At 46.5% G+C, this 12,307-nt stretch overlaps 1 protein-coding gene across 1 annotated transcript in view; it reads right to left on the bottom strand.

The window, feature by feature from the left end:
- Positions 1-12,307, bottom strand: part of ASTN1 (astrotactin 1) — a 360,836-nt gene that overhangs the window by 19,677 nt on the left and 328,852 nt on the right. Inside the window, exons 18-20 of the mRNA XM_037825286.1 lie at positions 11,075-11,208; positions 7,254-7,405; positions 6,023-6,158 (exon numbers count right to left, since the gene is read on the bottom strand). Coding sequence (XP_037681214.1) covers positions 6,023-6,158; positions 7,254-7,405; positions 11,075-11,208 — 422 coding nt within the window. The remainder of the gene's footprint in view (positions 1-6,022; positions 6,159-7,253; positions 7,406-11,074; positions 11,209-12,307) is intronic.

Raw genomic sequence — 12,307 nt, 5'->3', positions numbered from 1 at the left:
GGAGAGGGAAAAAGAGAAACTCCAGGTTCTGCTACTCAGAGGGGAATTTGAATATAACCATGAAAATAAGCTCTCCTGTGTATGTCCAGGGCCTCGGGTAGCTAACCTAGGATGTCTAAAGAAAGTCCTTAGTGCTGCCTTTCCTGTCCCTTTCCTTTTTCTGTGTCTTCACAGGAGTCTGCATCTCCTGGGGAGCTGGATTTTCTTTCCTGCTGACAGAGTGACAGGGGGACAGAGAGAGAGGGAGAGAAAGGCCCCGAGTCAGGAATGGCCCAGGTAAATGTGAGCTGGGCCCGAGACAGTGTAACTGGTGAAACAGAATATGTGTTTCTCTCATCAGAGAAAACCTTGCTTCTACCACTCCCTCCCTGCAAAGAAGCTCAGAGGATGGTCTGGGAGAGAACCTGTATGCCTGATTGGTCATTTTTCTTGCCTCTGCCATCTCTGAACCCTCTGGGCATCATGATGCCTTCCATGTGCAAGTCCATCCTGCCGGGATCCCCTCTCAGGTGGGAATGTGTTTACCTGCCCAGGTCCAGGATGTGGTACCCGGGACCCAGACCTGCTGGACTCCCCTGCTGGACTCCCCCAGCTCCTTGCTGTGAGTCAGACAGGGACCACCAGGTGCTCAGATTTCCCCTCCCATCTGCATGAGGTGGCTCAACCCATTCCACTGACCCTCTGACTCCTGCTCTCCTCTTTAGTTCTGGTAAATGGTCTTGTCTGGCACTAAGGCCCACCTTGATCCATGTACAAAATCTGGGGTCTTGCAAACCTTCTCTCCCCGGCCATCCTTCTCCTTCTAGGTCTGAGTGGGCTCCTGGCACCCAGCACCCCACAGTCTCCCAGTGGCAGCACTGCACAGCCTGGACCCCAGCAATGGCAGCTACTGGAATTTTCCATCATTTGGCCTCACACACTTGATCAGCCTCTTGGTATTGCTTCTAGAATTGTGACTGAGACCACTAAACCCTCAAGCTGATTGGCCTTGTCTGGAACCAGCTCCATTTCCAAGTCTTTTCCCACAGCACAGATCTCAGGCCAGACAGATAAGACTCCCTCGACTTCCCACCTGCTCTCGACCATCCTGAGCTCAAGTTCTCAGGGATGGGCTCAGAGGTACCACAGCAGACTCGAAACCAGCACCTGTGGTCCAGAATTCCCACACGTGGGCAGACGTCCCCCCTCACACCCATGTCCCTTCCCTAGAGCAGGAGTGCTGGGGAGGGAACAGTAGAAAGAGCTTGAGGATTTACAGTCTTACAAACCTTTGGTGGAACTGCCCTCTCGGGGTTTGAGGAAGCCTGTTTCTCTCACTGGGAAGCTCTCGACACAGGGCACCTTATGATGATGTAGGAAATCCATCTCCCTGCCCAGAGGTGGAGTTACATGTTCTTTGATGCAGCCTGCCCGGACCCCAGTTCCTACGGACAGTTTGCCTCAGGGTCAGGAGACAGGAAGCCCTGGTCTCCCACAGGCCGGTGCTCCAAGCCAGCACGGTCACTGGGCTGCTAGCCTGAGAGTCTGGCCCGAGGTCCCTGTCCTCACAGTTGGGTTGCTCTTTTTCCTCATTGCAGCCCCTTGCTATGAACTGCATCCAAATCTACACACCTGAGCCCCTGCCTTTTCAGTTGCCCAGGTCCAGCCTGCTTGGGGCCCCATCTCTTGTAAGCCTGGTTCTGCTTTGTCTTGTCCAAGGACCTGAATGAGGCCTCGGAACTCCAGGTTGGGACTGGAGACTTGCAATACGCTGACATGATGCTTCCTGCCTTGATGTTTAAGGGTCAACCATCTGAAGCTGCCTGTTGCTGGGCTCCACCCACCTTTTATAACCCACCCTTATTTTTAATCCTGGACCCTTAGTTTCTAACCATTTCCCTGGACTGTGACGGGGAATGTCCTAAATTTAAGGTACCCTATTGGCGGTCAGATTGACCCTCTCTCAGCACCTGGGGCCAGGTTAATCCCTACCCCACCCGGAGCTTGCCCACCCCCACCTGGGCAGCTCTGCTTTGTCAGTCTGTCTTGCCATAAATTCTGGCCAAACTCTAGTGGATCTTGAGCTAGGATGGAAATGCCTGTGCTTAAATTAATTCTCACATTACTCTATGAGACAATTCATGTAAAAGTTAGGCTCTTCAGCTCTTATTATTTTTAATAGCAAAACAAGGTACTAAGAAAGGAAATGCTTCCCACCGCATTCTAGACTGAGACAGGGCTCGAGCTAAGAGCCAGTCCACAGCCGCCTGGGCTCTCAACATGGATAGGCGCCCAGAGGGAGGCTGAAGGACAGCTCGTTTGTTTGGATGATTAAAGCCTGGGGAGCACTTTACATATTTTCACATGGAAATGCCACATGCAGTCATTTGAGGAAAGCCTTTTCCTTTCATTGTTAGCATTATGGTTTCTACCATTGAACATTCACAGGACAGTAAGAGGGTGATTTGGAATTACGGGACAGAAGAGATAAGCCCTGCTCCCCATCTGGAGGGCCAAGGCGTGAATACGTTTCCTGCCTCATCTGATGCTGCCGGGCTCCTCCCACAGCACCCTGGCAGGGACTTTCCAGCCCCTAGTTAGAGAGCTGACGATGACACTTATTGGGGGCATGTGCGCGTGTGAACAGACATGGACTGGCTGCGGCTCCAGGGCTGGGGTCCTCGAGGCCTGAAACTTGATGTGCATGGAGTTTTCTTAGGCTCCTGTTAAGAACTGACTGCTTTTGTCTGATGGTTTTGTACTTTTCCCCTCCAGGCTTGGCGGTTTCTGTGGATCCCCCTGATTTGGCTCCCTTTTTCCAATCACCCGGCTGCTGTCCCGGCTGAGAAAGTCAGTGGGTCTCCTGGGAACGTGGGTTGTGATTGAGGGAGCAGTGGGCTACGAGTCTGGTGAGTCACCTCCCCACTCTGGCCTCAATCTCCTCGTGTGTAAAACGAAGATGCTGGACCAGGCACACTTTAAGACCCCTTTACCCCTTCCAGCCAGGGGCTCTGCAACTTTTTTTTTTTTTTTTTTTGCCATGGACCCTTCTCAGAATAATGTTTTTTTCTAAAATGCATTAACAAATATAGAGGATTACGACAGAAGCCAGTTACACTGAAATACAATTCTACCCCTGTGGACCCCAGGTAAAGAGCCAGCTCTGAGCAGCTCTGTGCTCGCGGCGCGGTACTAGATCTTCACAGTCACCTGCAGCGGCAAGGAGAGGGTGTGGTGCTTGTGGAAGAGCCAGGAGCGCGGAAACCCCTGACTGATTTCCTAGCCCTGTGATTTCTGCAGACGCTACTCACTAAGGAGGAACCTCAGCTTCCTCCGGTATAAAACGGGCACAATCGCACCAATCTCACAGGGTCACGGGAGCATTCCAAGCGGCTCCTGCATAGAATAATCTGCTCAGTAAATGAAGGCTTCCTTCCTCTTATTTTGTATATGAGAACTTGGTTGCAGAAAGTTTGAGTGTCTTGTTTACAGCCATTTGGTGATAAGAGACAAAATCGGGCTTGGGGCCGATGTATTTATCAATGCATTTATAAAGATCCTCGCCCTATGCCGAGCACCGAAGCAAAGACTTCGCTTTGATTCTTCCACGGAGAACAAGGTCACCACCCAGGGCCCTGGTCAGCGCCCTCTTTGCGTGATCTGCAGCGCCACCTTGTGGTCATAGGCGGCCCGGTCTTAGCCCCATCCTACTCTTCAAAAAGCAACAATGACGGGAAACACGTTTTATAGACATAGGAGGGTAATACTGGAATACTGGAAGTTCACTAAGAATAGGTCTTTGATCAGGAAATGTAGCCAAACCAGACAACATGAGGGTCCCAGGGTAACAGCTGGCACTCCTAACTGACAACCAACTGCCACCCTCCTGCTCAAAGGCACTTTGAGATTCTCAGTTGTGACTCAGTGACAGGAATTATTGAGCCCTTATTATAAATTAATGAATAATACTCTATAACCTTTTAACTAATTCAAGTTTCATGAGTTTTAGATGTATTGCAGCAGGTTAGGAAGTTGTTTCTTCTGCCTGCCTCCCTCCTGAAGGGCCACGAACACCCCATTTCTTGTGAGCTGGTGAGAATCATGGCATCTGTGGTGTCACTCAAAAAGTGGGCTGACCTTCCTTGGTCCTAGAGCTATCACCTTTGCCTACATACACTTTCCAAATCCTCTAGAATATCACTTGTCTTTATGAGTTTAATTTCATCATGATCTGCCCCCTAGCTACACCTGCTATTCCTATACTAAGGTATTCAGCCCAAGCCTTTCAGTTTGTCTTGCAATCAGTGCCACTCAAACTTCGAGTGCTTTTCATCTTTGAACTATTCAACTGTGGAAATGGAAATGATTTATTCTGGAAACCTTGACTCTATTCTTGTGACCTCATCTGTAAACTGTTAAGTGTTTTTCATACTGATGAGGTCAAGAGGTCCCAGAAGGACATCACTCTGAATTCTGCCCTAGCCCCCAAATTTTTCCATCATGACTTAGCTTCTATCCTTATCTCTTTCCTTTTGGTGTCTTCTATGTCTCTGTCTCACAAATATTTTCCAGTTGTTCCCAGAGCACAGAAAGAAATGGGGAAGAGTTCTCAGAGAGAATAGGGCTGTTCCAAGTGCTATGATGTTGGGATTTGCTGTATTTTCTTTGAAGAAAAACACTGACCATCTCAAACCTCTATAAACTATTCATTTCAATGCCACTGGAGCTAACCTTCTAAGGCAGAGTTCTTTGTTATTCTACTCCTTTCCTCAAATAAATGTAATAGTCTCATTTGACTTGTGGCACTTGCTGTCTTCCCCAGTCTCACTTTCTCCCGTTCCCTTTTACTCACTGTCTGCTTCAGCCCTCACCTTCAGGCCTCTTTGCCTTGAACTTAGCCATTTCCTCAACCTGGTTGAAATTTTACAATTTCCCTATTGAAATTTTACACCCACAGCTCATTTCAGAGGACATCCTCTCCAGTTAGAATTAATCATCTATTTCTTTTCTCTCCTACCAAGTGTCCCTTACTCTTCTATTTAGCATATATTTCATTCTGCCTTTTGAAGTTAGTCATTTATACATTTCCCCTTGATGTTGCAACTCCTTGAGGGCTGGGGCTATATTATCTTTCTTTATCTTCCCCACTCCAGAGCCTGGTACTCAATTAGGTGCTCTGTAATGCTGATTGGGACAAGATACCAGACTCAAAATGTTTTGCTAAGTCTCTAAAGGAACTCAAGCAGCCAAACAGGCACTAGCTCCTATGTCACACCCACTAGGATGGTCGTAATGTAAAAACAAGGAAAAGGAAAAAAAGATGTTTGTGAGTATGGAGAAATCGGAATCATTGTACATTGCTGGGAGGAATGTTATACAGTTCAGCTGCTGTGGAAAATAGTTTGGCAGTTCCTCAAAAAGGTAAACATAGAATTACCATATGACCCAGCAAGTCCACTTCTAGGTATATACCCCAAAGTATTGAAATCAGGGACTCAAATAGGTTCTTGTACACAGATGTTCATAGCAGCACTATTCATGACAGTCAAAAGGTGGAAACAACCCAAATGTCCATCAAAACAGATGAATGGGTAAACAAATTGTGATATATACCTAAAAGGGAATATTAGCCATAAAAAGGAATGAAGTATTGATACATGATACAACTTAGATGAACCTTGAAAATATTATGCTAAGTGAAAAGAGCCAGACACAGAAGACCACCTATTGTATGATTCCACTTACATGAAATATCCAGAAGAGATAAATCCAAAGAAACAGGAAGAAGATTGGTGGCTGCCGGGTGCTCAGATGGGACATGGAGAGTAATTGTTTAATTAGTTTTATTTTGGGTTTTTGTAAATATTTTGGAATTACCTAGAGGTGATGCTTGCACAAAATTGTGAATGTACTAATTGCTCTCTTTAAAATGGTTAATTTTATATTATGTGAATTTCGCAATTACAAAAAGAAAGTGAGAACCAGCTAAAAGCCTTGGGACTTTCAAGATAAGGAATAATTAGGCAAGTCGTGTGTTACTCACATGTGAATGGTGTCGGGTTCCAGGCATCGGATGATCAGCGAGATGGTGGTGAGCTGCTTGTCTGGCACCTGAGACGGCATCGCACAGGGAGACTTGGCTCCAGAGATGATGTCGTCCACAAAGCTCAGCACCGTTTCTGCCCAGAGGGAAAGGACCAGAAAGGGCATGAAAGACTGCGATGACCAAACCACGATAAGATGGGACAAACTCAACGAGAACTTAACATTAAAAGGGCTCGGTCCCTAGGCTTCTTAAATCCGTAGTAGAGAAAGGTAACCAAAAAGGGATGGCCCTTTCTGATTGTTTCCTATTTAACCAATCAACTTAGAGCCGTCTGTCCAGAGTTAGGTCAGAAACAGCTAGGGCAAGCTGTGCCCATCACATCTGTGAGCTCTTTTATGAAACGTTCTTGGCATGGGCGGAGAACAGCTGTTCCGGCCAGGGGTCCCTGTCATACCTCAGCAGTATCTCAAGCACATCACAGAAGGGCTTGCAGAAGAAGCAGGGCCTGAGGGCAGCTGCACACGGGCCCCAAGCCTCAGGGATGGGTTCACCAGAATCTGTTGATCCCGCATGAGGTTGTGGACGCCACCGTCCTGTTGATGACCACATCTCCTGCGTAAGTGTTAGTGTTTATTTATGTTGACCTTTCCCTACGTGTATACAGTGAAATAGGAAGAGATGGAACATTTCTCATGGGGTGTTCCCACTCCTTTAAGGCCTCCCTCTTCTAGTTGGACCTGACAAATGCACAGTTTGCTTTAGAACAAGACATGGGGCAAATGGATCTGTTTGTACAGACTTTTGCCAGGAGGGGAGTTATTAGAGAGGAATTTTTCTTTTTTTCTTTCTTTTTTTTTTTTTTTTTTTGTAATCATAGCAGTGGTTAGCAGAGAATTGTTTCCTAATTGTGGGCTAGGATAACGAGTGTACTGTATTGTTGTTTCTCTGTGAGAGTACCCAGAGGCAATGAAACAGACACCTCGTTTATAAACAAAAAGCGAAACAGAATCAAAACAAGACTTTGTCAGACGCTCACCAGGCAAAAACTCTTAAATGGACAAGATGGCTGCTGCTTGGAGGAGCCGATGGCTTCCTCTTCTCCTTGCTGCTCTCGCATTGCCCCGGGATACTGGCGACCTGGGGCAACGCCATGAGGCAGCGCATTTTTCTTTTGTTTCATTTTTAACACCCTGGATGAAGACTGGGCCCCGGAGCGGGAGGTGCTCACCTGTCTCCACTTTGGAGTGGTCCATCCTGTCTGTGACCTTCTCTTGACGGATGAGGTAATCTACAATCTGCACCCCGATGGGCGGCTCTGAGTGCTCCCACTCCAGGACCACCAAAGTACTGCTGGGCTCGTGGGCCGTGGAGAGTCTCAGCCTGATGGCAGACAAGAAGGAGCTGGAAGTGGGGACCCAGCTGCAACCAACATCCGCCACCTCCTCATCTGTTAGATTTTAAACAACTCTTTCTAACCCGTCTTAGCTGACTTTCAAAGTTATTCATTTGAGGGGCTGTCCTCTTGACTAGAAGTCAGTTTCTTGAGGATCCTTGAGCTCCATGTCTCATGCATCTTAGTGCTTGATACAGACAACAGATATTTGTAGGTAAATAATAAGTAGATGAGTCAAAGATGAATGACTGTGTGCATTTTACATGGGTTAGGGGATACAGGGCTTTTTGCGTAGTACTATTTATATGGCTTTAAAATATTACAATCTCTGGACTTGTTCTTGAGAAATATTGAGCATGTGTGTATAATGCTTACATAAAACCCACTAAAAGTGGTATCTGCGAGAGTCCCGCATTAGCGAGGCCACCTCGGTTCAGTTCCCATGGTACAACCAAAATCTGCACTGCTTTTGGACCCCTGCCTTCCTCTCTTACTAAAGGCAATAATTCATCTTCTTTCCTGGGACCCTCTCCTGGCTGGGGCTTGGAACAGACTCAGATTGGAGGTAATGCTCACTGGAGGCTCTAAGAGGCAGGAAAAAGTCGGCCACATGTCAAGTTCTCCTTAGGGGTGATGTGTTGGGCCTGCTCACCCAACTTCTGATTTCAGTTTCTGTCTTTGCTCTTGGGTTTCTATGAATATCCTGGTTCCTCATTCCAGACTCCCCTTGTTTTTCCCAATTTATAGTGTCCTCATTCCATACAAGTTGTCCGTTTGACCACTGTCTTGCTTTGCCATCTCATACCTCTGGGATGACCTGCTTTTTAAATTGTAGCAACTCAATACATTATTGACATTCAGGGGTATGGCTCTCCTAAGGTTCAAGTGGTTTCAATTCACTGCCTTGTTCTGACTTCATGGATGTATCTAAGGTTTCTCACTTGCTTCCAATTCCCTGTTTCTTCTTAGACTACCGGCTTCTAGATATTTTCCCACATCCTGCTCATTCCAGCCTCCCTCCCTTATATGTGTCCCTGAAATCCATTCTGCTCCTTGGTTCCCATATCCCATATCTGTAATCCTGCCTGTCCTACTTTCTCCTCAGCTCACAGATGCCTGTCACTGGTCTCAAGGACCCCTGGGCAAGATACTGTGGCAGAATCACCCCAAACCATCTGCACTGTCCAATTTCAATTCACGAAAGAGTTACAGATCGTCCATTACTCGTAAGAATGTGCTTGGTGCTGAGGGTGTAGGTGTGTAAAAGCCAGCCCTGGCCTCTTCTTTTGTGGCATTCCAAGGCCAGTAGACAATATACAATTATACACGTGACTGTAATAATGTCTGATAAGATCTCCAACAAGAAAAGCATGAGAGACTGTGCAAGCAATAGCATGGAATTCAACTACTGGGAAAATAATGCAAAACACATGCTTTTTGGCTAGTGGCTTAATATGAAAGAGTACATATTTTGTACATGACATTAAAGATGGAATAGACCCAAAACAGAGTGCAGCTATTGACGAATTCATTAATTGGAGTCATATGTAGAGGACTATTTTGAAGAAAAAGCGTTAGGAATCTTGAGTAACTAAGCTTTTCTGAGAACTTGAATTCTGTGAAAATATGGACAAAGGCCGGCCACTACTGAGAAACAGAAGTATGTATGAGTTACAGAGACCTGTGTAAAACTAGAGGACACTTGCAAGAAACTAAGATCTGCTGCTGAGAAAAGTGATTGGATTTGACAAGAATAGTGAAGTACTTAATAGATGTTTCCTGTTTACAGAAATTTAGCCCAATTTGATCTTAAGCTTTGACGTTTACTAAATATGGGATTAGAAATAAAATCTGCTCTAGGATGCTAATAGCCGGGTCTTGGTATCCACCCGATGAAAATGGTTTGGTGGCTTCGGTGTTGTTTCAAACGTAGTTTTCCTAGCTGGTGAGTGAGTCTAGCAGCACCATCTTCTCATGGTGGCTACCTTTCTACTAAATAAAAGGACCTTTGCTAATAATGACCTTGATTCTCTTTTGATTCAAGAGGCCTAAGTCATGGCTGTAAAGAGGAAGAAGCCAATGGCTGGCGTATCTAAAACTACCCACAGGGATTTGGGAGAGAACAGATGAGAGGAGATGTTGGCTGGTAATGACACTCCACTCTTAACCTCTCCTCCTCTTTCCCAGAGTTTTCTTCCTGCTCATTCCTGGCCCTTTGGTGCCCACACCCACTTCCGTGTAACAGGCCAGTGTGCAGTGCTCACCAACACCAGCCTCTCGCTTGCTGTTTTCCCCATTTTGGCCTTGCTCACTCAGCCCTCCAGTTACCCCAGGTCCTGATCCTTTCTTCAGGTTTCTTTGCCTCACCCACCCATAGACTTACGCTCCTCCAGTTTGCTGTCCCAGCACCGTTTATTTGACACAGTATCTTCCTGGCCGTCTGGCATCACTCCCGTACCAGACACCGTAGTAGAGGCCAAAAGAGTTCCTGCCAGGGCCCTGGCCCTTCAGGATTCACATCAGCAGGACCAGTTGTGTTCACCCCTCCAGTGCAGACTCCTCTGTTCACATCTCTAATACTCACCCCCGGCCCTCTGTTCTTCCCAGCTGAACATTCTTTCCCTTAGTTGTGGTTCCATCTCTTATCTCTTTGGGGCTAATTTAAATCTCCTACTTCTAGCCATCACTTTTTTGCAGAGCTCCAGACCATCTTTCCATGTGTCCACTGGACAGCTCTATAGGACTGCCCCACTGTAACCCTAAGATCCTAACCTGAGCCATCCTCCTCCTCACACCTGCTTATCCTTGGCTGTGTCTTTTCTCAGTTGTGGCATATCTGTCTTCCCAGTCATGCAGGACGGATGCCTTAGGGCCATTCTCAGCTTCTCCTTCCTCGTCACCCTCATGTTCAGTCAGTCACTATGCCCTTTGGCTCTACCCAAAAAGCACCCCTCGGTCTTATCTGCTGCAAACTGCAATGGCTAAGAGTATGGCCTCCTGGCCACAGCTCTGCTTCTTTCTCTGTGACCTTGGAAAAATTCTTCCATCCACCCATGTCTTTTCCATGTCTATTCAATTGAGGATGATAACAGTACCTAACTGCTCAGCACAGCATCTGGCACACAGGAAGTGTTCAGTAAGTTGTGTTGTAAGTAAGATTATGTTGTTGTTGTGCTGTCAAAGCCTAGTTAGGGTCTCATTATAGATCTTTAATCTCCTCTACTACAGCTGCACTTTTAGCCCTCTTCTCTTCTGAGCGTGCTATTTATTTTACATACAATCCTTTCTTTCCCCAGTTCCCAACACTATCTCTCATGCTTTCTCCACCTTCAAGGAGAAGTTCAAGTGCTACTTCCTTCACAAAGTGTTCACCATTCCCCCAATTCAGACTTGACCATGCCCTCTACAGTGCTCACACTTTCTTTAAATGTCTCTATAGTGCTTGTCAAACTATGTCTTCTGCTGTAATGATTTGTGCAAATGCCCGTCTCCCTTAACAGATGGGGAGCTCCTTGAAGGCAGGCACTGTGTCATGGTCTTCTTTTTGCTCTCCAGTACCTAAACCATTGCTTTGCAAATAGCAGACACTTGGTATTTGTTTGCAGCACAGTGCTGAGATATATGTGGCAGAGAGGGGCAGAGACAGGGAACCATACACGGGCTGTGGGAGAGGTGCACAGGTGGGAAGTCCATCAGCTCCAAAAGCAGTGGAGTCACACCGACACCAGTCCTCGATGACATCCCCAGTCCCTGAGCACCAGAGAGAGCTCATGGTGGCCTCCTGCAAGAGCTGCAAGAGAGGGCAGAGAAAAAGAGTTAGTGTTGGGAAGCTCTGCTTGACCCTAAATGACTTCTAGCCAGCGGCCCTAGCACCACTTCACTGTTTTCTGGTCTAAAATTACTAACCCAGGAGATTGTCTCTGGGAAGCCTGGGCCTCGTCAGAGCTTTGGGGTACCCTTCTTTCTTTAGCATAATGGTTCATCCCTGTGGTTAAGGGCTGTCATCTTGGAAGGAAGTCATACTCCACACCCATGCTATGTCAGAGGGGATGATAGCACAGACCCAGCACACATTCATCACCAATAAATGCCAGCAATTGTTATCATCTCTGAATGGCAGGGTTGAGTCTACATAGGACCTTATGACCACCACATTAGCCTAGCAGAGTTCTTTGTGGGCAGTGGTTTCGTAACAGAAGGCTAATATTAAAGGCCAAAAGGATAGATTTATACCTGTGAGGAGTCAGAACTCATGGCAGGGCTTTCTCTGTTGAGGAAACGGATTGTGATGGGGACTGACTCCTCAGTGCGGCTCTGCTGCTCCTGGTGAGGGAGAAGCGAGACTGCCCCCAGGTGTGTGGCAGCTCCAAGATGGCCAAAGCCAGAGCTTTCTCCTTGACTCAACATCAACTCAACTCTCTCTGCCTCACTCTCACCACACCACACTATCAGTAGATTACAGAAATGAAACTTAGCTAGCCTAAAAAATTTTAGACCAAAAAAATTAAACAGAGGGAAGAAAGAAAAAAGAAAGAACAAAAGGAAGAAAAAAAGGAAAGAATGAAGGAAGGGAGGCGGGGGGGAGGGAGGGAGGAAAAGAAGGAAAATGAAGGTGGAAAAAAAAGATGTCCATGCCCAAGGCAAGTATCATATGTTCTAGAACTTATCAAAGGCTTAGGTTTGAATCATTGGAATAAGGGTCTTTATTGACCCCTCTACCCAGATTAGGATTTAGGGAGCAGGAACCAAGTCTTGATTGTAACTGTGATTTGTATAGAGTTTTTTCTAATTTACATAGTCCTTTTAGATACTAACACTTTAGTTGGAGCTCCATGATAAAAAGTTATGATTTACAGTGGAGAAAACTGAGAGACAAAGGGGTTCCATGA

Source organism: Choloepus didactylus, chromosome 2 (assembly GCF_015220235.1).
Source record: "Choloepus didactylus isolate mChoDid1 chromosome 2, mChoDid1.pri, whole genome shotgun sequence".
NCBI classification, from domain to species: Eukaryota; Metazoa; Chordata; class Mammalia; order Pilosa; family Megalonychidae; genus Choloepus; species Choloepus didactylus.
Note: the sequence above shows the minus strand (reverse complement) of the source record. Positions and strands in the feature narration are given on the sequence as shown.